The 25,278-nt window shown below is 42.4% G+C and overlaps 1 protein-coding gene across 1 annotated transcript; it reads left to right on the top strand.

Moving 5' to 3' along the window:
• Window positions 1-14,714: 14,714 nt before the first annotated feature.
• On the top strand, window positions 14,715-23,827 carry LOC129711272 (arrestin domain-containing protein 5-like). Its single transcript, XM_055658795.1, has 3 exons — window positions 14,715-15,031; window positions 20,676-20,902; window positions 22,761-23,827. Exons 1-3 carry the CDS (start codon window positions 14,755-14,757, stop codon window positions 23,241-23,243), a joined length of 987 nt encoding a protein of 328 aa, XP_055514770.1. The 5' UTR covers window positions 14,715-14,754; the 3' UTR covers window positions 23,244-23,827.
• Window positions 23,828-25,278: the final 1,451 nt, after the last annotated feature.

The following is a 25,278-nucleotide window of genomic DNA, read 5'->3' as shown; positions in this document are numbered from 1 at the left end:
CATAGGCAGTCCCTAAGGGTAAAAGAAGACTTGTGTCTACTCTGGTTAATGGGTCCTGATGTCATTGATGAGGGCAATGTAGGACCCGCAGATAACAGGTGGGAGGGATTTGATGGAGAAGATGGATGGGTAGTTTGTAAAATCGTGCATTCCTTTTGTTGTTATTGCTTGGCTTCTATGTATTCACAAGGGGTACAGAGAACTCGAGTTTCCCACTACTATCAAAATAGTGCAGCAGATGAAAGAAATAGGAAACAACTTTTTAGGTAACCAGTTAGTTTGATCATCTCTGAGGTGTGGCAGGAATCACTGATTGGTATGAATGATAACTGGTTGGACATGGTTCATCAGATTACTGTGAAATGATTAAGGTCAGTGACAGCAGGGGTCTAAAGGCAAAATGTATATAATCAAAAGAGCAAAAAGAAAGGCTCAGAAGTTGTAAAATGGCAGTTGACGCTGGAATTCCCACTGGAAAGAGTCAAACCCTCATTTCATGGAGGGAGTGATCTCGAGAAAGTGAGGGGTCATTGACATCATTGCAACAATCAAGGGAGACTTGATTGTCGCAAACAAGAGCTGCTCTGTGCATTTGCATGCTATATTCACTAAAATTAAAATGATAAACGATATATTTAAAATAATTTTGGGACCATTCCTATTAATTGAATGAATTAATAAGTTTATTGGCCAAGTATGTACACATACAAGGAATTTGCCTTCAAGTCAAGTCACTTTTATTTCTACAGCACATTTAAAAAACAATTCTCATTGACCAAAGTGCTTTACATTGGTGGAGGTACTGACGTTATACAACAGTGGTTCATAGATTAAGTACATACATAAATACATACATATAGCCCTCCCTCGGAGGACGTCAAGAAAGGCTTGAGAGTAAAGATGAGTTTTAAGTCCCGACTTAAAAGAGACGATGGAGGGGGCAGTTCTGATGGGAAGAGGGAGGCTGTTCCATTGTCTAGGAGCTTCAACCGCGAAGGCGTGGTCGCGAAGGCGTGGTGAGCTTATGCCTAGATGTTCAGTAACCCCAAGTCGGCCGATCTGAGGGACCTGGAGGTGCTGCTGTGGGTAAGCAGACTTTTGATGTAGGTGGGGGCAAGCCCATTAAGGGCTTTGTAAACATAAAGAAGGATCTTGAAATTAATTCGGAACCACACAGGGAGCCAGTGGAGAGAGTCCAGAATCGGGGTGATGTGGTCCCTTTTTCGGGTGCCTGTCAGGGTCTCGCTGCAGCGTTTTGGACCAGTTGCAGGCGGGACAGGGAAGATTGGCTGATGCCAGTGAAAAGGGAGTTGTAGTAATCGAGGTGGGAGGAGATAAATGTGTGGATTGATCTTTTCGAGGTCGTCAAACTGGAGGAATTGTTTTATTTTAGCTATCGTCCGAAGCTGGAAGAAGCTAGCTTTTACCACGGCATTGACTTGTTTGCCAAATTTCAACGCGGAGTCAAATATCACGCCATGGTTTTTGAAGTGAGGTTTGAGTAATGGGGTAAGGCTTCCAAGGCTGCCTGCTATCGTTTTGATTGAGTCCAAGGGGCCGAGAAGGATGACCTCAGACTTACTCTTGTTTAGTTGGAGGAAGTTCTGGGCCATCCAACACTTTATATCCTCGAGGCAGTGGATACGGTTAAGTAGATTTGATCAATTGTTGGGCTTCAGGGGGAGATAGAGTTGTGTATCGTCTGCATAGCAATGGAAGGAAATGCCATGCCTTTGAATGACTTGGCCTAAGGGGAGCTTATACAGGGAGAAGAGAATGAGGCCAAGGATGGAACCTTGTGGAATCCGACAGCAGAGGCTAGCTGGGGAGGAGAAAGAGTTGCCTATATTAGGAGAGAAACTCCTACCTTTGAGATAGGAGATGAACCAGCTCAGGGCAATGCCATCAATACCAACCCCGTACCGGAGATGGTCAATTAGGATGGTATGGTCGACAGTATCAAATGCTGCCTTGGTGCACCGCTCGCAAGTAACACGACATACAGTAAACAATTAAGAATAAAACATTATAGTTTAAACATGTGAATGAAATAAAATACCAGAGGTAAAGGAGGCTACAGACTTTTGGTTATTAAGTAGAGCTACTGCTCATGGAAAAAAGCTGTTTTTATGTGTGGCTGTGGTAATTTTGACAGTCCGGAGTCGCCTTCGAGAAGGAAGTGCTTCAAAGAGTTTGTGGCCAGGGTGAGTGTGGTCAGAGATGATCTTACCCACTCTCTTCCTGGCCCTTGCAGTGTACAGTTCGTCAATGGGGGGAAAGGTTTGCAGCGAACAACTTTCACAGCTGATCGAACGATTTGCTGCAGCCTCCGGATGTTGTGCTTGGTGGCTGAGCCAAACCAGACCATGATGGAGAAGGTGAGGACAGACTCTATGATGGCAGTATAGAATTGCACCATCGTTGTCTGTGGCAGATTGTATTTCCTCAGTTGCCGCAGGAAGTACATCCTCTGTTAAGCCTTTTTGACTGTGGAGTCGATGCTAGCCCCCCGAATAAATTGCATGTCTGACAAATTCTGCCAACTCATTTGGACGGTTGTAGAATGGTTTAGAGGGTGTTTAGAGCGGTTTAGAGGGGTGTATATGGCTGTAGATGGGGGGGGGGTAATAGGGAGTTTAGAGGGTTATAGTGAGGTTTAGAGGGCTTTAGAGTGGTCTGGAGGGGGCTTAGAGGGACGTGGAGGGGGTTATATAGGTTTAGAGGGGTTTAAACGGCATTTAGAGGGGTTTAGATGGGTTTACAGGGCGTTTATATGGGGGGTTAGAGGGGTTGAGAGGGGTTTAGAGGTGGTTTGGACGTGGTTTAGAGGAATTTAGAAGGGGCTTAGAGGGGTTTTGTGGGATTTCGAGGGGATTTAGTTGGGTTATGAGGGGTTTACAGTGGGTTACAGGGGTTTAATGATTTACGAGGGGGTTAGTGATTTACAGGGGGTTTAGAGCGGTTTGGAATGGGTTTAGAGGTGTTTCGTGAACTTTAGAGGGGTTTAGAGTTGGTTTAGAGGGTGTACATGGGTTTGGAGGTGCTTTCGAGGGATTTAGAGCAGGTTTAGAGGGGGTTGCAGTGGTTTACGGGGGTTTAGAGGCATTTAGAGAGGTTTAGAGGTGGTTTAGAGGGGATTACATGGGTTTTCAAGGGGTTAAAGTGGGTTTAGAGGGGGTTTAAAGGAATTTAGAGAGGGTTTAGAGGGTGTTAGATGGAGTTTAGAGGGTTTAGAGGGGTTTAGAAGTGTTTACATAGGTCCTCTTAGAAGGGTGGAATTTCACACAATGAGCAATATCAACTAAGTTATTAATAGATGTTCCCTGTTTGTTTTGTTCTTTAAGGATATGGCTCAAGGGGATTCATCTAGATTTACATAGTAGTGAATAAATGAACCAGATTTTATGTTAAGGTTCATTCCTGAGGCAGAGTGGATATCAGAATATTCTTTCCTTACCAAACCCTTCTCAGCTTTGAGTCAAGTCTTCCCTTTAATAACATCAACCATGAAACCTCATCATCCCAAAATGTGTGAATATCACAGTTTAGCTATAATAAAGTTGAGTGATCAAATAGATACATAGCCAGGCCATCTCCATTTCTTCAACTCTTCACATCAGTTGGAATATTTGGACAAAGATTGTGTTTCTCAAAATTATGTGACATTATCTGACAATGGAGAAGGCTCTGTCTGGACTGGTGTGGGGGATTATGGATTTCTTGGAGTTTGCAGTTTTCAGGGCATCTTTTATAGTACAGGTACTTGTCATAACCTATAGAATCTCAGTCCACCTTCGGACTGCAAAGTGGAAAAATGCATGAATTTATTGTACAAATGTGTTTGCTTCTGTGGTTTTGGTGTTCAAGTATTACAAGTGCACTTGAAACACGTTCAAGCCTAATCGAAGAGCAATTATTTAATTGTTTAATTCCTCACTGAGGGATTGTTTTAAACAAACCAGGGAGTCTGGGAAGCTTTTTGTGTGTAAGCTTAGAATGGATTTTCCTTTGAAGTCAATTCTTGAACATTCACACGACTCCACATCGCCACTTTACAGTAATTTAATATTTTTATTTGATTCTTCTATTCCTTTTAAACAAAACCTCATTGTTAAAAACAACAATAGTTTTAATTGAGTCACGCAATGTGCAAAATTAATGTGACTTCTTTACAATCGTTGTGTTGACTTAGTCAATTAAGAAAATATGACACTTTTTTTTACTTGCAAGAATTTTGTCTTTCTGTCCAAATGACTCATTGCAAAAATGTTTGAAGTATTTTTCTGTAAGTGGCTACCGAGCCACAGTAGTAAATCTTATAATAGATAGCAGATTGTGCAATTGTATTATGTAGGAACTGCTTCGCACAAGATTAAATATGAACACTAAATACAGAGAAACAAAAGACTTCCTGTGGTGGAAGAATTTTAAATTTATCCACAGAAATTGATCATCATGTTTCACACAAGGATAACCTGCCACACTTCCTTTCCCTGAATTTTTGTATGGCAGTATAACATTTTGCCTACTGTACCTTTCCCAGGAAATGTGACTATGTATTTTATTTCTACTATTTAATTACATGTTGACAAAGAATTATACATGTATACAACGCTCACAAGAACTTTAAATTTACCTTCAAGCTTTCAGAATACATGTACAATTTACAATGGTGAAAAAATATTTGATCAATTCAGTACAAAAAAAACATGCCGTTTTCAGCAGTAAATTCCCTACAAACTCTGTTTATCAATGTTTCTATACTCCCAAGCTGAAACTAATTTAATGATTCTGAGCTAGACACCAGCAGCAGGAATTTAGGCTTGCTTTGGACCCCCCCCCCCCCCCCCCCCCTCCCAGTAGTGATCTTAAAAAGTCTAAAATGTTGTTTGTAGCATGCACATTTATAAGGTAAATTGCACCCGAGGTCTAATTGATGAGAATCTTAGCATGCTGTTGCAAACATTATCCAAACACCCCTCTTCACGTTGAATGAAAATAGAAAGAAAACTGCAGATTGCTGGAAATCTCAATCAAAACCAGAAAATGCTTGAAAAACTCAACAGATCAGGCAACATCTGTAAAAAAGATGCAGTCAATGTTTCTGGTCCATGATCCCTGGTTCGAACTAGGAAGGAGAATGGTGCAAGTTATTATTCAACAGAAGAGAGGTGGGGAAGAAATGTGTAAACTCTGGTATGAGTTGAAAGGGTTACAGGTAGTAGTTTCAGTTTGTATGATGTGCTGTTAATGATAAGGTAATAAGGCCTGTCCACCAAGATAGACTTACTTGGGTATGATAAGAAAAATGGACCATCATGATAAAAAATGAAAATAAAAAATGGTGGATATCTTCAGCACGTCAGACAGCAACAATGGGAAGACTAATAGTCAACCTTTCAGATGAAGGACCCTTCAGATGGGCGGCACAGTAGCGCAGCTGTAGAGTTGCTGCCTTACAGCTCTTGAAGCACCAGGGACCCGGGGTCGATCCCAATTATGTGGTGCTATCTGTATGGAGTTTGTACGTTCTCCCCGTGACCAATCTTCGGTTTCCTCCCAAACTCCAAAGATGTAAAGATTTGTAAGTTAATTGGCTTGGCACAAATGTAAATTGTCCCTTGTGTGTGTGTAGGATTGTGTTAATGTGCGGGGATCGTTGGTCGGTGCGGACTCGGTGGACCGAAGGGCCTGTTTCCATGCTGTATCTAATGGTAGGATGGCAGATGGAAAGTGTTCTTACATAGACAAGAAGAAAGAGCATGTTATCCAAAATTAGAGAATTAGATATTACAGTGCCCCGCATAATGTTTGGGACAAAGACCCATAATTTATTTATTTGCCTCTGGACTCCACAATTTGAGATTTGGAATAGAAAAAATTCACGTGGTTAAAGTGCACTTTGTCAGATTTTAATAAAGGCCATTTTTTATACATTTTGGTATCACCATGTAAAAATTACAGCAGCGTTTATACATAGTCCCCCCATTTCAGGGCACCATAATGTTTGGGACACAGCAATGTAATGTAAAAGAAAGTAGTTATGTTTAGTATTTTGTTGCATATCCTTTGCATGCAATGACTGCTTGAAGTCTGTGATTCATGGACATCACCAGTTGCTGGGTGACTTCTCTGGTGATGCTCTGCCAGGCCTGTATTGCAGCCACCTTTATCTTATGCTTGTTTTGGGGACTCGTCCCCTTCGGTTTTCTCTTCAGCATATAAAAGGCATGCTCAATTGGGTTCAGATCGAGTGATTGACTTGGCCATTCAAGAATTTACCAATCTGACAATGTGCACTTTAACCACATGAGATTTTTTCTATTACAAATCTCAAAATTGTAATTTTGCAACATACGAAATTCCTCGTATGTTGCAAAACATACTTGGCGAATAAAATCTGATTCTGATTCTGAAACTTGTGGAGTACAGAGGCAAATAAATAAATGATTGTTCTTTGTCCCAACATTATGGAGGGCATTGTAAGTCCAGAAGATTGCAATGTACCTAGACTAAAGAAAAGTGTTTTTCCTCAAGTGCATTGTAACAATGTAGGCAGCCTTGGCCAGGGAGATCACAGTGGGATTGGAATGGTGAATTAAAATGGCAGTCGACTGGAAACTCAGGGTCATTCCTGTCGCCTGAATCTCACATTGCTGAGCAACATTCAACGATCTTTGAATTAAAACTGCTTTAAGGAACCATCCATTAATTCAGTTTAGTGGCCACATGCTTATGTTCTATTATTGTGATTCTGTATGTATGTAGCTTTATTCGGTTATTTCTAATTGGAAAAAGTCTACAGAAGTGGTGTCGCAGGTGCAAATTTTTGTTGACTTCAGGCTTCTGTATGTACTCCTTGCAATCAGACAAGAATGTATTAACAGGCATTCATCTCCACTTTAATACATAATACTGTGAGAATGGGAGAACCTCCAACTGCATCCATGACAGCAATTCAGAGCATGGCAGGGTAAGCATTGATGAAGCCATGATGATGAACTGATGCAGGCAACTGTATCAAACTTTGGTGAGGCCATATTCGAAGTATTAAGTGCAGTTCTGGCCACCCATCACAGAAGGATGTGGAGGATTTGATGAGGTATTAGAAAACGTCAACCGGAATCTAGCCTGGATTAGAGATAAGGAGAGGTTGGATACATTTGGTTTAAGAGGGAACTGCAGATGCTGGAGAATCGAAGGTTACACAGAAAGGCTGGAGAAACTCAGCGGGTGCAGCAGCATCTATGGAGCGAAGGAAATAGGCAACGTTTCGGGCCGAAACCCTTCTTCAGACTGATCGGGGGTGGGGGTGGGTGGGGACAAGAAAGGGAAAAGGAGGAGTAGCCAGAAGGCTGGAGGGTGGGAGGAGACAGCAGGGGAGCTGAGGAAGGGGAGGAGACAGCAAGGACTAACAAAATTGGGAGAATTCGATGTTCATGCCCCCGGGGTGCAGACTCCCCAAACGGAATATGAGGTGCTGTTCCTCCAATTTCCGGTGCTGCTCGCTGTGGCCATGGAGGAGACCCAGGACAGAGAGGTCGGAGGCGGAGTGGGAGGGGGAGTTGAAGTGCTGAGCCACCGGGAGGTCAGCTTGGTTATTGCGGACCGAGCGGAGGTGTTCGGCGAAACGATCGCCCAACCTCCGCTTGGTCTCACTGATATAGATCTGCTGACATCTAGAGCAGCGGACGCAATAGATGAGGTTGGAAGAGATGCAGGTAAACCTCTGTCGCACCTGGAACGATTGCTTGGGTCCTTGAACGGAGTCGAGGGGGGAGGTAAAGGGACAAGTGTTGCATCTCTTGCGGTTGCAAGGGAAAGTGCCCGGGGAGGGGGTGGACCGAGAGGGAAGGGAAGAATTGACAAGGGAGTTATGGAAGGAGCGGTCTTTGCGGAAGTCCCCCTAGTCCTCACCTTTCACCCCACCAGCCGTCACATACAAAAAATAATCCTCCGTCAGTTTCGCCACCTCCAACGTGACCCCACCACTCGCCACATCTTCCCATCTCCCCCCATATCTGCCTTCCGCAAAGACCGCTCCCTCCATAACTCCCTTGTCAATTCTTCCCTTCCCTCTCGGTCCACCCCCTCCCCGGGTACTTTCCCTTGCAACCGCAAGAGATGCAACACTTGTCCCTTTACCTCCCCCCTCGACTCCGTTCAAGGACCCAAGCAATCGTTCCAGGTGCGACAGAGGTTTACCTGCATCTCTTCCAACCTCATCTATTGCGTCCGCTGCTCTAGATGTCAGCAGATCTATATCGGTGAGACCAAGCGGAGGTTGGGCGATCGTTTCGCCGAACACCTCCGCTCGGTCCGCAATAACCAAGCTGACCTCCCGGTGGCTCAGCACTTCAACTCCCCCTCCCACTCCGCCTCCGACCTCTCTGTCCTGGGTCTCCTCCATGGCCACAGCGAGCAGCACCGGAAATTGGAGGAACAGCACCTCATATTCCGTTTGGGGAGTCTGCACCCCGGGGGAATGAACATCGAATTCTCCCAATTTTGTTAGTCCTTGCTGTCTCCTCCCCTTCCTCAGCTCCCCTGCTGTCTCCTCCCACCCTCCAGCCTTCTGGCTACTCCTCCTTTCCCCTTTCTTGTCCCCACCCACCCCCACCCCCGATCAGTCTGAAGAAGGGTTTTCGGCCCGAAACGTTGCCTATTTCCTTCGCTCCATAGATGCTGCTGCACCCGCTGAGTTTCTCCAGCCTTTCTGTGTAACCTTGGATACATTTGGATTGTTTTCTCTGGAGCATCATAGGCTGAGGGCAAACCTGAAAGGTGTACAATATTTATGTGATAGTAAATTTACTATGGGTACATAGATAGTTAGATACATTTACTAGGAGAGATAGTCAGACCCTTTTTCGTTGGATGAAAATATCAAATACTGGAGACATTGGTTAAATCTGAGAGGGGAAAATTTAAAGGACATTTTAGAGGCAAGTGTTTTACACAGAGAGATGGAGATGTCGGAAATGTGCTGCCAGGGAAGGTGGTGGAAACAGAAACTATATCAATAGTTAAGAGGCATTTTTGGCAGGCACGTGAATGGGCAGGGAATTGAGGGATATGGATGATGTTCAGAGGGGATTAAAATTGGCTGAAGGGCCTGTTCCAGTGTTGTGCTGTTCTATGTTTTTGAACAGAAACAGCTAATTAAGCAGTCCATATTCTGACTAAAATTCATTTTGTTGTAGTGCTAACTGAGTTTGAGTTACCATGGAAAACTGTAGGGTAACAAAGCCTATGCATTGACAACTAGCTGATAATTCTGGTACTGGACACATGCCAGAGCGAGAGAGAAAACGGGGAATTACAGACCAGTTAGCCTGACTTCGGTGGTAGGAAAGATGCTGGAGTCAATTATTAAAGAGGTAATAATGAGGCATTTGGATAGCAGTAAAAGGATTAGTCCAAGACAACATGGATTTATGAAAGGGCAATCATGCTTGACTAATCTTCTGGAATTTTTTGAGGATGTGACAAGTAAAATGGATGAAGGGAGCCAGTGGATGTAGTGTATCTAGAATTTCAGAAAGCCTTTGATACGGTCCCGCATGGGAGACTGGTGACTAAAATTAAAGCACATGGTATTGGGGGTAGGGTGTTGACATGGATAGAAAATTGGTTGGCAGACAGGAAGCAAAGAGTAGGAGTGAACAGGTCCTTTTTCAGAATGGCAGGCAGTGGCGAGCGGAGTGCCGCAAGGCTCGGTGTTGGGGCCGCAATTGTTTACCATATATATTAATGATTTGGAAGAAGGAATTAGGAGCAACACTAGCAAGTTTGCAGATGACACAAAGCTGGGTGGCAGTGTGAGCTGTGAAGAGGATGTTAGGAGGTTGCAGGGTGACCTGGACAGGTTGAGTGAGTGGGCAGATGCGTGGCAGATGCGGTATAATATAGATAAATGTGAGGTTATCCACTTTGGCAGCAAAAACAAGGGGGCAGATTATTAGGTTAGGTTAGGTAAGGGGGAGGTGCAGCGAAACCTGGGCGTCCTTGTACACCGGTCACTGAAAGTTGGCGTGCAGGTACAGCAGGCAAGCTAATGGAATGTTGCCCTTCATAACAGGAGGATTTCAGTATAGGAGTAAAGCATCTATGAATGGAAATGGACGATGAAGGCTTCGGTCGAGACCCTTCAGACCAATGGAGAGGAGTGGAGAGGTAGCTTGTATAAGCAGGTGAGGGGCAAGGTGGAGCAAGAGCTAGCAAGTAGCAGGTGAATGAAGACAGTCAAAAAGCAGGAGAGCTCTACAAATCTCAGTGGGGGAGAAGTGAGAGTGGTTCTTACGGAATTCCCATCTGAGAGAGGAGAACGTCAGTGAGTATACATTAAGGAGAATTTACAGTGAAGCAATAAAATGAAGACTCGAGACTGCAGATATGCAATATTAGAATATCTGCAGTTTATTTTGTCTTCAAAAAGTAATCTGTCAGCTCTGGTAAGAAATTTGAAACCTAGTAAACCATTGAGGTATGTGTGGAATTAATGAACCTTGTTATTCATTGCCCAGATCGAATGGGGTGCTTTCCCTCCTGTACCTAGTTAGAAAAGAGGGATATGAAAAGGTTTTATAGTCATTACCTTTTATAATGGTGTTCAGTTCATGAGCAAGTAACATTAACCAATCTGTTGAGATCCAAAAAGGTTTATTTTGGGGAAGACACCCACACACCCCGATTAAACAAATATTTCCACTAAACTAATAGGAAACAGGAAACTCAACCCCGTTTTCTGTCTGCGGTCACTTAACCCACACATTCCTCAACAGTGAATGTTTTCATTTGCAGATTTATTATATCTGTTCTGGGTTTGAGCAGTGCCAGAAAAACAAATCTCACAAAACAGGCAAAATGAATGGCTGTCGGGAGGAAGCAGCATGCATCAGACATGTGCAGCAGAAGGATAGAGATTGTGGTGAGCCCCAACATGTATCAACAGCAGCAGGGTAACTGCACTGCCAAGTCTCAACAGACACTGTGAAAGAATAATGATCGCATGACTGAGAGGTGTAGACCAGCACACGACAGCTCTGCTGAGTCCCCACACAGATCAAAAAGCTGTTAGCTTTACTGAAACCCAAAACAGATACTGTAATGGCAGGAGACAATATTCTAAAGGGAGATCCGCTTATTATTTTAAACTTCCAAGGTAAGGCCACACACCAACAAATCCTCGGCTTCATTGCAACCGAGCAGAAATATTAACTTAGCAATTTACTGGGTTTTGCTGTAGACAAATATGACGAAAGATCGCCAACTTTCAATGTTAACTCTGATTCCCTTTGGACAGATGGCTTCAAGACCTGCAAAATATTTTCAGATGCAATCCCCGCACGCTTTCCCCAACTCTAAGAAGGCCAGAGTCCCTTCTTCCTTCTTCCCAGTAAGATTCTAAAATAGAAAAGTCACAGAGTCCGATTCCAGGTAAGGGTGGAATTTGCCCCTGCTCTACCAATTCTGTTTAATTGTGGGTGTGGTGAAAGGGGACTGGAGAGTTGTTAATTTCCACTCAGATTTAAAGAAGGGAAGGTACAAGTCTGACATCTGCAGGCAAGTCCGGTTAAAAACAGTGGCAGAGATCTTTTTTAAGATAATAAAGAAAGACAAAATTAACTGACATTTTGAAGAGAGTCTAAACTGCCAACAAAGAGCAATTGAATGAAACTGCAATTAGAAAATTAATTGTGTTAGATCATAAGGTAATAGCAAGTGACTTTGAGGGCAGTGTACAAGATGAGTATAGTAGGAAGGAACTGCAGATGCTGGTTTAAACCGAAGATAAACACAAAAAGCTGGAGTAATTCAATGGGTCAGACAGCATCTCTGGTTGAAAAGGAATATGTGACGTTTCAGGTGAGACTGAAGGGTCTGAAGAAGGGTCTCAACCCGAAATGTCACCTATTCTTTTTCTCCAGTGATGCTGTCTGAACCACTGTGTTGCTCCAGCTTTTCGTGTCTGTCTTTGATGTGCAGTATATGGATTTACGGCTTCTAACAAGAATTAAAGCGCATGGGATTAAAGAGATGATGGCAGTGTGGGTGGGAGGATAGTCAAGAGATTTAAAGAAACAGGTATTACTGAATCCTAATTAGCATTCTTGCTCCATATGTTCCAGCATCTGCAGTCTCTTGCATATTCAGTATTGAATCCTTGGTTGCTTGATATATATTTAAGGCCTGAAGATGGAGATGTGGCATAATTAGAAAGATTGCGGATGTCATGAATCTTATTAATGTACTATGCTCTAGCAGATTTAACAAACTTAACGAGAGCTTAGAAAACTGGAGAAATGGGCAGCAACAGTGAGATGTGAAGTTATGCAGCAAAAGACAAAGTGCTAGAGGAGCTCAACTGGTCAGACAGCTTCTGTGGCGGTAATGGATAGATAACGTTTCAGGTCAGGGTATTTCTTCCAACAGTTGGAGTAGGGGGGAGAATGGTGGAAAAGTGAGGTGGGGTGAAGCAAAGCCTTGCAAGTGATAGGTGGATACAGGTGAGGGGTGGAGGTGATTGACAGATGGTCACATTTGGGGAGTGATGGGAAATGTGCAGAAAAATTGTAGTTTTCATATATTATGAAATAAACAGGACAATACAGTCAAATTTCTAGGTCTTTGCCTACTTAGATTGATTAGTAGGACTGGATGTTACAATCCCTAAAATTCACTACAATTGACATTCTTGGTATGACCACTAGGTGAATTTGCTAACAATCAGACACATCTTCAGTTGTGTACCTCAACGTCACTGGGTGTTTCGGCCTTTTATCACAAGACACCCTCAGTCGAGGCAGGCCCACCGCAGGTTGATCAGACCTGGGTGTGTGTCTTATTGTTAGCCTCTGGATGGTCACGTGGCAGCCCAGACAGCATCTTTCCTCTTCAGCCACAGCCAGCGACTGCTCCGTTCAGCGGCATTGGCAAGTTCTTTTATTGCCCTCCTTTGTGCCTGCCCTTTGACTCATACTTCCCTCAGGAGCCTTGCGGTGGAACTGGCTACAAAGCCCCTGCACCTCACCTCCACTGGAGACTTCATTTATCCATGGAAATAAAGTTTAAAAGTCATGTGACATCTGCTGTGTTGGCGGACCTTTATTGATTTTGATCAATTTGATTTGAAGTTTGTGATCAAGCCTTTTTGTCTGTTGAATATTTATTGTATATGAGAGTACTTGTATTGATGCAAGGTGCTAAATATGGCTCCTCAGGCAGCACCACAACTAGTTGTAATGCCTATAAATTACACTTGTGGAATGGACCCTGGAGCTGGCATGAGATAACATTTTGGGATATTCCTAAATCTATAGTGGTCTCCCATGTCCAATTCATGTCTTGTGACACCATTCTTTCCGATCACTTTAAAACCGAATCTCAAAACTAACTCATTCAGAAGAATAATCTCCTCTGTTATTTAAGGATTATATCACAATGCATGTTAGTGCACTGCCCTCTTGCCTTTTCAAAGCTCTTAAATGCCTCAGTGATTTTTGCACACAATCTAAATTGACCGCCCAGTAACCAGCCAACAAATATCTCAAGCAATTTTATCTGGACATAGGTAGTCAAAAGTGCTGGAGAAACTCAGCGGGTGCAGCAGCATCTATGGAGTGAAGGAAATAGGCAACGATTCGGGCTGAAACCCTTCTTTAGACTTTTCGGCCCGAAACTTCGCCTATTTCCTTTGCTCCATAGATGCTGCTGCACCCGCTGAGTTTCTCCAGCACTTTTGTCTACCTTCGATTTCCCAGCATCTGCAGTTCCTTCTTAAACACTTTATCTGGTCATAATTACACCAACTTATGAGAGCTTAGTTTCCACAACTGGCTTTTGCATTCCCTGCATTATGATATTGACTGCATTTTAAAAAAATACTTAATCTGGCTGTATTACTCTAAGGCCAAGAAATATGCCAATGCAAAAAAATATTTCACAGGACTGAGTTGGCCTGTTGCTACTCAGTTATTTCATATTCCTCTAATACATTTCAACACAGAACTGTGCTTACTTACCACAATATGAAAAAATATATATTTTTGTCAATATCAGCATCAATTTACAAAGAGGGTACTGTAAATTGATACATTGATTGATTGAAAGATACAGCATGGAAACAGGCCCTTTTGCCCACCATGTGCATGTCAACCATCAATCACCCTTTCACGCTTCTATGTTATTTCACTTTCACATCCACTTCCTACACACTAAGGCCAATTAACCTACAAATATTCGTAATGGTTAAGGAGAGAAGGCAGGAGCATATGGTCGAGAGGGAAAGAGTAGACTTGATGGGTCGAATGGCTTAATTCAACTCCTAGAACATATGAAACGCACACGATTTTGGGATGTGGGAGGAAATCAGAGCACCCAAAGGAAACCCACATTGACACAGAGAAAACTCATGCAAACTCCACACAGATAGCGCCTGAGGTCGGGATCGAACCTGGGTCTCTGCCTGTTAGGTGATTGTTTACCTGAGGAGATGCAGTTTAAAAGTTAATAAATAAATGAAATCTACTGTAACAAATCATGTCTTATAATGGCAGGAGGAACAACTTGCAATATCTGACAAGTATTTATGTAACAAAAGAGCTCTCAGCTATTGATGCTGTGGGGTCATTTGTCATTCCATTCGTGACATCATAATCATACTGAGCCTTGACCCTCAGAGGAGTTCGTAAACTGCTTCTCAGGTGACTCAAGCAAACACCTGGAGCACTTGTTTCAAGTCCCAGCCCTGTCATGGGAACAGTTTCTATGCTTGTCCCCATACCAAAAGTCACAAAATTGGAACTGATATTTAAAGATATAATTTATATGGCCGGTGACACAGTCAATGGGAGAGTAATCTTGGAGTTGAATGATCCTTTGTACCTTTATTCGGTGAAACTGAAGATATCAGGCAAAGGATTTGTGGAGTGGATTGGGGAATCCGATGCGAGTCTAGAATACAACAGGAAAATCCACTGCAGTAATAAAGAAGATTATATTCATCACACCGTCACATTGTGGGGAGCAGGTACAAAGTTGAGTTTAATTGTAGAGAACAAGTTACTTCACTCTATAAATCAATTTGGAGCATCTTGACAACTCATAGCATGCTGGTGCCTTTGATGCTCTTAACTGTAAAACTGGAAGCATAATATTTATTAAATGGTGATAGCACTGAGATTTGTAGTATATTTCCAAATTCAATAATTTGGAGAACATGCTGACGAGACAAAAATAACAATCCAGAACAGAATAAATGCGGGCTGATTATATTAAAGCTAACTATAAATAAGTATGGGATATATTCTTTGTTATGTAAAGTATACACCATTTCAAAAATATGATGTGTGCAACAACCAAAATAGAGATCTGTTTTGGTTCTTGCAGGTTAATTTGGTGTCCTATTGTTTTAAAAAAACTTACACATTGGGGTACAATTCTGCTACCTGGAACATATATAAAACATCTCAAATCCCTGTCTAAGGAAAAAAAGGATTTCTCCCTTGTGACCTACCCAGCAGCACAAATAAAATTAATTATTTCTTATTATTACATTGCTTTGTGAGACCTTGAAAAAAATGTAAATGGGCTACCGTGTTTCTGACCATTCATTAAAATGGTGAGCACACATCAAAAGTACTTAATTTGTTGTAAAGCATGGTGGGATATCTGAGGTCACTGAAGGTGCCATCAAAATGCATTGATTGATGAGCTATGAGCATCAATGCTGATGCCAGCATCTTTTGTTCCTCTCTAATTTTCCTGAAATGAGAAGGCAGAGGAGTCAACCACATTGATAGTTCAGGAGTGCCATACAACATACTGGATTTTCCCTGAACAGCATTAATAAAACAATTTTATTTTGACTGTCTACTCTATGTACAGTCGCTCTGACTACCCTTAATTCCAGATTTTCTAAATTTCCCCAGCACACAAGAGGGTGTGTGTTTTGTGAGGGGGAGGTGGTTTGGATAATAAACACATAAATGAAATAGAAAATCATCGAGGAATCTGGAGTTACAGTTTCATAGGTCACTGAAGTAGCCGTGCAGATTAATGTCATAAATATATGCACTGAAATTAAACAGATGCAAATGTTGGAAATATTATACTACACGGAGCATCATACACAGTCTGTTCTCCATGTTATAAAAAGGTTAAAGCAGCTTCAGTGAAGTTGCAGAAAAGACTTACTAGAAATGAAAGGTTTCAGCTATCATGGAAAATCAAATAAACTGCTAATTGGTTCCAATTTTAGTCATGTGTTAAACTGAGGATCATAAATAAAAGTAGATCCATAATCTTTGTTTGGGTTTTCAGTTATGCAATACAAGCAGAAAGAAGGAGATGGAATGTTGGAGAATTCAATATTGAATCCTGAAGGCTGTAATGTGTGTCCAGACATTATTTTTATGCAAGGAGATCACTGCCTTGAGAATATGTTTTTCAAATATATGCCAGCTCCCAATTGAAAGCCATAAGGAAATCTTCATCTACCACTGTCCATAACAGTCTATTCATTCTGTTCAACAACACCTTCAACAACATACAGGGGGCGCCGTCCTGTATGGTATGGCTGCCCAGCCTGCAGCTGTCCGTTTTTTCATCTCTTTTTTTTATTTTTAGTTAGTTAAAGTGTTTTTGTTCTGGAGTTCTAGTCTTTTTTAATGTGGGAAGGGTGGAGGGGGGGGGGGGAAACTATCTTTCAGGGTCCCTACCTGGTCGGAGAAGCAGCTTTTCTCCGGGCTGCACCATCGACCCGTCCTCGTAGCCTACCAGCGGGCCTGGAGCGGCGTTTCCTGAGGGGACCGCCCAGAACCTCGGCTTCGGCAGCGGCACAGCACTGGAGCGCTATCGCGGAGCAGAGCGGGCGTTGCCTTGCCCGGGTCGCTGCGCTGGAGCTCCGGTGAGCTGAAGACCGCCGAGTAAAACATCACGGAACTGCGGGTCTGTGCAGCGGCCAGCTGCGGGCGGCGGGATCTCTTGCTGAGATCACCAGTGGTTGAGCTCCATCCAGCCCGGCCTGTCGGCTTCAAAAGCCGCGGTCTCGAGTAAGGAGGCGGCCGTTGCAGGTGTCCCATGCCGCTGAGAGGATTCTCCCGACGCCGGAGCACCATCACCCGGCGAGACCGGCTTGGAACATCGGGCCCCGTAGCGGCGACTGCGGAGGCCTCAATAGGCCCGACTATGGGTGGACATGGGGATCGGACTGGACTTAGTGCCTTCCCTCATAATGGAAACCATTGTGGGGAGATATTTTTTATGTTAAAGTTCTTTATTATTGTCATGTTTGTATTTTTTTTATGTGCTGCATTGGCAACAAGCATTTCACTACACCTAGGTGTATGTGACTAATAAAGAAATCTTTGAACCTTTGACCTTCTTGGGCTATGGTTGTCTCTATAGTATATTTGCCTGCTGGCACTGATTATTAAAGTTCGAAGAGTGACCCTTTGCGTTCAGGCACTTCAGTTTGCCGATGCCTGCGGAACTATTCCTAGCAATCTTCAAGAGAGGATAATAAAACTGAAAATTGAAACTGTTACATTGACCCATAATGCAACAGCATGACTTCTCCATTGATATGCAGGGTTATTATTTTATATTATATCGAACACTGAACTATGCTCCAATACCTTCCATTAGGTTGAATGTACACAGTTTTTCCCGTGGATTAGGGAACCAAGAACTAAAGGGCTTAGGTTTAAGATGATTGGGGAAAGATTTAATAGGAACCTGGGGGCAAGCTTTTCACTCAGAGGGTGTGATGTATATGGAACAAGTTACCAAAGGAAGTGGTTGATGTAGGCATCATAACAACATTTAGACAATAGCCAATAGGTGCAGGAGTAGGCCATTCGGCCCGTCGAGCCAGCACCACCATTCACTGTGATCATCCACAATCAGTACACCATTCCTGCCTTCTTACCATATCCTCTGACTCCACTATCTTTAAGAGCTCTATCTAACTCTCTCTTGAAAGCATCCAGAGAATTGGCCTCCTTCTGAGGCAGAGAATTCCACAGATTCACAACTCTGGGTGAAAAGGTTTTTCCTCATCTCCGTTCTAAATTGCCTAGCCCTTATTCTTAAACTGTGGCTCCTGGTTCTGGACTCCCCCAACATCAGGAACATGTTTCCTGCCTCTAGCGTGTCCAGTCCCTTAATAATCTTATATGTTTCAATAAGATTGCCTCTCATCCTTCTAAATTCCAGAGTATACAAGCCCAGCCGCTCCATTCTATTAACATATGTCTGTCCCACCATTCTGGGAATTAACCTTGTGAACCTATGCTGTACTCCCTCAATAGCAAGAATGCCCTTCTTCAAATTTGGAGACCAAAACTGCACACAATACTCCAGGTGTGGTCTCACTAGGGCCCTGTACAACTGCAGAAGGACCTCTTTGCTCCAATACTCAACTCCTCTTGTTATGAAGGCCTACATGCCATTAGCTTTCTTTGAAAGACATTTGGACAGAAACATAATAGGAAACATTTGGAGGGATATGAGACTAACTTAGATGGACCTTTGGGTTGGCATGAACAAGTTGGCCAAAGGGCCTCTTTCTGTGCTCTATGACTCTGTATATGATAAAGGAAAACGTTCATTTGAAAGGTGCTCCCTTCCATCTCTAGATTCTCTTCCAATTGAACACATTTTTCCCTATCTACTTTATCAAATGTTCTATGGTGTTACAAAGCAAAATTAGCTTTGTAACGGTAAACTGAGGAAAATTAGCTTTGTAACACTGGAGGAAATTAGCGGATCAGGCATCATCTGAGGAGGAGATGGGCAGACAACTTTTCAGGTTGGAAAACTTCTTCAGATTGATTGTTTTTTTAGTCTAGAACAACAGCGCTGAAACAGGTCGTACACGAATACAGGGAGAATGTACAAACTCTGTCCGTTCTGCGGACAGCCCCTACAGTCAGGATCGAACCCGGGTCTCCAGCACTGTAAGGCAGCGATTTTACCGCAGTGCCACTGTGTCGCCCCAAGGAGCAAGGGGGAGAAAACTGGAAAAAAGAGGTGGAAGTGGGACAAAGCCTGAAAATGAAAGGTAGATACAGATGAAGTAAGTGACAGAGGTTAGTGGTGAAAAGGAGTCAAGAGGGTTTCAGATAAAGGAGAAAAGAGAAGTGAAATGTGAAGCTGGTGGGAGGAAATATGGGTGCAATGACACAAGGGGCAAGGATTCTTCCCAGCATCAGCAGGTTCTTGTGTCTACTGTGTTACAGAACTCCTCCGAGCTAACTTTTCTTCAACTTCCTAAGCACCATGCATTTTATGTTATATCCTTGTGCATTCTTTTCTCTTACATGCACGCTTGTTACCACTCGCTTCCTTTTCTCTACAACCCTCAAACGCCAGAATTCTTGAATCTTAACTATTTTCCTTTGAAATGCTGATATCCTCTCTTGCTCAAGGAAAGAAAAGAAAACTTCTTTTTGAGGGAGCTGCTTAAATACTCCAGGAAGAAAGGAATGGATGTATATGCTTATTAGGCTGGTTAAAAAATAAATTTTGACAAAGAGAAATGTCTTGTGGTACATACAAGAACATCATAAGTACACGTGAAAATAGGAGCATACGTAATCGCCTGGCCCCTCTAGACTCGCTTATTATCTAACATGATCACAGCTGATCTGCCCAAGATCTCAACTCCACTTCTTTGCCAATTCTCCATAATTCACAATTATTCAATGTTTCAGAAATGTATGCATCTCCGTTTATAATATATCCAGTCAACCATATGAGTTGAGTGACCAGTTTCCATTGGTGTAATTCCATGTACTCTTGTGGAACTCTTAAGGGGCTAAGAGGTCAGTGGGATAGTTTGCACTGGACTTGTCTAGCTAAGATCTATAACACTAAACAAGGACTGAATAAAAAGTGGAAGATTATCTGACGTGCTGGACAAGATTGTGTGATATTCATTCTTGGCTGTGTTCTTCTCTTTGACCTGGGTGTTTCGCCTAGATTTCTCAATTAAAATACTGCTAAAGTATGTCAGCTCCTGACTGTATTTGTCATAAGTATTTGCTGTTTGTAACATTCAAAAATCACAAGTAAATCATACTATCCCATATCTGTGGCTATTAATGGTAATAATCTCATCTTCGAAAAAACACTAGGTTCAGGAATTTAGGAGCATGAGCATAATGTCATCGGTAACATTGAAGGATGTGTCATTTTTAATGTTAAAAACTGGCTGTATCTTAATAAGTGTAGTAGGTCCCTGGGTACTCGTTCAAAGGAGAGTATATATGATCTCCTAAATGTATTGGCTGTGATATATATGTAATGTAATATGTAATGTAAATACCAGTGCCCCTTGAGGCCAAAAGCAGAACCTGGCAAATGTACCTGTGCCTCGTGACCGAGGTTAAGTGACCTTCTGGAAGTTTCAGTTGATTGCAGATTAAACCTTTCCTACAAGATGTCGGACGTGTATTCATTGTGCTGGTCATGGCTAATATTTATCCTTCAATCAAAATCATTATGATAGATAGATATGTATCCATACTGCTTTCTGTGGGATCTTACTATGTGCAAAGTTGCCACCAAATTTACGGCAGTGATTACACTTCAAAGTTGATTCACTGAAAGTATATAGAGTTCCTTATGATAGCACAATTTAAACACATCGCTGTTCTTCCTTTCCACAGATTATGATGCGGAAGGATTGGAACAGGTCCTTCGAGAAGGCACACATGACTTCCAATTCAGCTATAAACTAGACAATTCTCTTCCATCCACCTTTACTGGCAAACATGGCAAGATCCGTTACTATGTCCGAGCACTATGCACAGCCACCATAGGAACCATTGCGCAGGTGGAAAAAGATTTGAAAGTACAGGAAGCATACAACCTTAACATTGACCCCAGTAATAAGGTACCTACTTCTGTCCAATTCTATTACATAGTAAAAAGTTGTTGGCGCCTCAGCAAGGTGTAGACAAACACGACACCTGATTCCAAACTTTGCTATCAATGAATTGAAGACGCATTGTGTGTCCGGGTTGCAAAGAGTGGGTTTAGTGGAGATGTGTTTCAAATAGACCCTAATGACAGTTCTTCATGTGGCAAAATAGACAGTGAACATTGGCAGGATATTCAACTATAAAAATGAATGTATGAATCACAAGACAGTGAGTCATGGGGCGCACGGTGGCGCAGCGAGTAGAGTTTCTGCTTCACAGCTCCAGCAGCCGAAGCCAGGGTTCATTCATGATCACCAGCATGGGTTGTATGGAGTTTGAGCATTCTCCCTGTGACTGGATGGGTTCCCACCCCCAGCCCCCCACTCCCGTTCTCCCACATCACAAAAACATGCAGGTTGGCAGGTTATTTGAATTGATGGGAATGTGGAAAAAATATAATTGGTAAGGGTAGAATTGGTGTAAAAATATGTTTCATGGTGAATGTGGACTCAGTGGGCCGAAGGGACTGTTTCTGTGCTGTATTTCCTTATGACTCGAAGACAGTGATGCTCAACAGAGATGTGACATTTTTTTGATCATCCGTGCCAAGGATCCCATTAGTGGGATTCCCACTACCGCTCCAGCTCACCTTGGCCAATGAAGGTCTAACAAGGGATCAGACTTGCACCTTCCCAGCATTCATGCTTCAGGGAAATAACAGTAACTCTGTCATTTTATTTGAGGCAATAATTTCACTTTTTCATATCCAGCCTGCTTAAAATCATACTGGATCAATTACAGGTAGCCTATCAACCCCCCAGTACCTATAAAATTATACACTTGAATAAAAAACTATCATTAGGAAATAGAAACAGAAAATTAAATTATTATTCAAACTAATCTCAATCCAATCCTGATTTTATGCCAACATGCCCCATATGCCAACTAGACCCCAGAAATGCACATAATTACAAGCAAGACTTTTGGAATGATGAGATCGAAATAGATTTGAGGTTAACAGTAACTTGAATCCAGAAATATTATAGCAAAGAGAAAGTTTTGCATTTATTTAGCAGTTTAGAACAACCCAGAGTTTTTTATAGCCAACAAAATACTTTTGAAAATTAGTCACGGTCGCAAATGAGCAGACAAGTGTATAAGGACAGCTGATGATAAACACAATTTGGTAAATGACAAGATAATCAGTTTCTCAGACCAGGAGTAAATATTGATCACAACATCTGGAGAACTTAACAGTTCTACTGCAAAAATAAAGCCATGGGATTGTTTATGGCCACACAATGGGTCAGAGGGATATGTGGTTTAAAGTTTAATCTGAAAGACAGCAGCTCCAACCGTGCGAAGCTCCCTCAGTAGACAATCAATCTGTGCTTTCTACTTGCCTCTCTAGTGGTATAAACTTTGGACCAATACACCCCATTCAGCATTTATGAAGAGAACATGCAAGAAAATAGAAACAGGAGTGGATTGTAACAACCCTTCTGATTTGGTCTGTGGGTGAAGTATACTTTGCACCCCCATCATGATATGCCCCAATCACCTTCCATCCAGACAATCTAATGTTGTAAGAATTACTGATACATTTTATAATGATATTGAGTGCACAGCAGAATGGTGTAATTTGGCCCAATTACTCATTGTCAATGCAATGCCTCACATGAGCGTCACCGCCTCCCCAAACCTGACCCTGTCTCAAGTGTTGGCTCCTTCACAGATGCTGGATGATGTGTGTTTCTGTTCCCGTTTCACATTTGAAGCATTGTCATTCTATTTTACAACACATATGCCATTTTTACCCCTTATCTCCAGCTTCCTATGTTATTTTCAGTTGAGAAAGTCATCTCATACTGGTGCTGGAAGTCGCCAGGGATTAACATAAATGTCTCGGTGGGCAAGAGAGGATTCGTCCCAGGTGATGACATCATTATCACAACTGAAATAAGCAACCAAACAGGAAGACACCTCCGGCTAATAACGTACGCCATTGCTGCTGAGATCAAGTACAAAGCATTTGTTCAGGAGGCCTTTTGTGACCACTATCGGGAGTTAATTGAGAAAAGCGATCTGAGGAAGATGGAAGCAGTAATTGAGGCACCGCCTAAACAGAGCACGAAAATTCTTGGATCCTTACAGCTCCCTAAACCAATGTTTATCAGCGACATGTCAAAATGTAAGATTATATCAGTGTCATACCAACTGGAAGTAGCAATCCCAATTCCAACGCATCGAATCACGGTTAGCACTACAGCTCCCATTAAGATTGGAACAACTCTTGTCAACTTCACTCTGTAGAGCTGGACATTGCATGGTTTGAATATTAGTTATTGAATATTATTTCATTGAATATTAGGGTTTGTATTTACTTTATACGGGATGCATACGTCATGTGTGAAATAGCGACAGAGACTGCTAAATACAAGTAATAAGCTTTTACATCACGATTTAAAATAAAGATATTATTTAAATTTTCAGTTACAGTTCATTACGTGATGGATGTTGATGTTATACAAACATACAAAAATGAAACTAAAAGACCAGCTGTCTGTCCAGTCTGCTCGATGTTACCTGTGAGGCTGGAGCATAGTGCTCATTCCTCTTCATCCCGAGACGCAATGTTGTGTATGGGGGGGAAATCAGGTATAGAACAGAATTAAAACAAGGGATATAAATTTTAGAGAATTCTTTTCCAACCATTCATGACCAGGACCTCTCATATGTAATCACTGCTGCAGTCAAATAGTCTGATTAATTCACAGAGACAGACACAGTACGGGTAATCACTGCACCAACCAGCAATACTGGAAGTCAACATGCCATACAAAATAATGCAATGATGAAAGAGAAGGAACAGAGAAAGAAAGTCTAAGAGCAATCCCATGTACCACCAACCCATTATTTTACTATTTTTTAGGGTTTTTTTCTTCAAATGTTTATATAACACTGTTCTGGGAGGCACGGTGATGAGGTTAGCAAAGCTAGGACACTATCTGTGTGGAGTTTGCAATTTTCTGTATGGCTGTGTGATTTCCTCCAAGTGCTTTAGTTTCCTCTCACATCCCAAATACATGTGCCGTGGATGGTTAAATGGCCATGGGTAAATTGTCAAATTCACACATGTCTGAAGAAGTGTCTATACCCGAAATATCACCTGTCCATGTTCTCCAGAGATGCTGCTTAACTGAGTTACTCCAGCCCTTTGTGGCTTTTTTTGTAAACCAGCTTCTGCAGTTCATTGATTCGACACAATCACATGATCAACAAAAAGTTCATTGATAATGGGTAATAATAAAATAAACATTGACAAGGTGATCAGGATGGGTGGGGTGGGACTGTTCAAAATATGGGGTTATTTGTACAGACTGAGTGCCACCAATTTATGTCTCTGGGGGAAAAAAGAATAAAAATCAGCCTGGGATTTTATTTCTTATTTTGGCCGGTGATTCACACAAGTGCATTTGGCAAGGTTAGGATCAAACTTTACTGTGAGTTTCTCGCTGGTCAAAGGGCACTATAGCTGTCAGTACTTGAATTTTCCTTGGGTTCTTTCGACTCTCAGAAGCCAGGCAGATGGCCCAAGGGAGCAGTGTTTTAAGTTCTAAAACCGTCCTCCCTCCCTCATCTTATATACTGTGATGATATTCTTGAGTATGAACATTGCCTGGGGAGTTGTAAAACCATTGGGAGAGAAGAAAACTGTAGGAACAGGATAAACACCACCATAAGTATAAGAAGGTACACAAAAATGCTGGAGAAACTCAGCGGGTGCAGCAACATCTATGGAGCGAAGGAAATAAAAGATACTAGACCAAGTGCAGACCCGTTGGGTCTGCTCCCCCAACGCAGCCGTTCCCTACCCGTAGCCCCCACGGGAGACGTGGTCCTCCAACTCAAACGGCTCAGGAATCACCAGTGCGGCTGTTTTTAAATGCGTCTTTGAGGCGAGATGCGGGCGCCAGCAGCCGTTATGGTCGCTGGCCAGCAGGAGGCGACAAAATAAGTGAGTGGGGGGAGGAGAAGGATTTTATTAAAAATGTGTACATAAACACGAAGAAATTTAATGAGGAGTGGATACTTGGAATGAAAAGTGAAATCTCTACCGAAATGGAAAAAAACTCGTCGTTTCTCGGTCTGACGTTGGCGTAGCAACGAATCAAAGGCTGGCAGCCACAAGTCAGGCAGAAACACACACACACACACAGCCAGCCAGCAGCCACACAGTTTTAATATTATATAGATATTGATTTAAAGTATTAGAATTTGGCAACTACATTAAGGTGTCATAATTGATACTAGACTAAGTTGGACGCATTGGGTCCCAGGTTCCCAG

This window comes from Leucoraja erinacea, chromosome 29 (assembly GCF_028641065.1).
Source record: "Leucoraja erinacea ecotype New England chromosome 29, Leri_hhj_1, whole genome shotgun sequence".
NCBI classification, from domain to species: Eukaryota; Metazoa; Chordata; class Chondrichthyes; order Rajiformes; family Rajidae; genus Leucoraja; species Leucoraja erinaceus.
The sequence above is the reverse complement of the archived record's forward strand: the minus strand, read 5'-3'. Positions and strand labels throughout refer to the sequence as shown.

What these genes read in the sequence shown, in the direction of transcription:
- LOC129711272 (XM_055658795.1), top strand. Translation starts at nt 14,755, where the DNA reads ATGGGAACAGTTTCTATGCTTGTCCCCATACCAAAAGTCACAAAATTG. An exon ending in CGTCACATTGTGGGGAGCAG is followed by an intron (nt 15,032 to 20,675) that starts GTACAAAGTTGA and finishes TCCTTTCCACAG; the next exon opens with ATTATGATGCGGAAGGATTG. An exon ending in ACATTGACCCCAGTAATAAG is followed by an intron (nt 20,903 to 22,760) that starts GTACCTACTTCT and finishes CCTTATCTCCAG; the next exon opens with CTTCCTATGTTATTTTCAGT.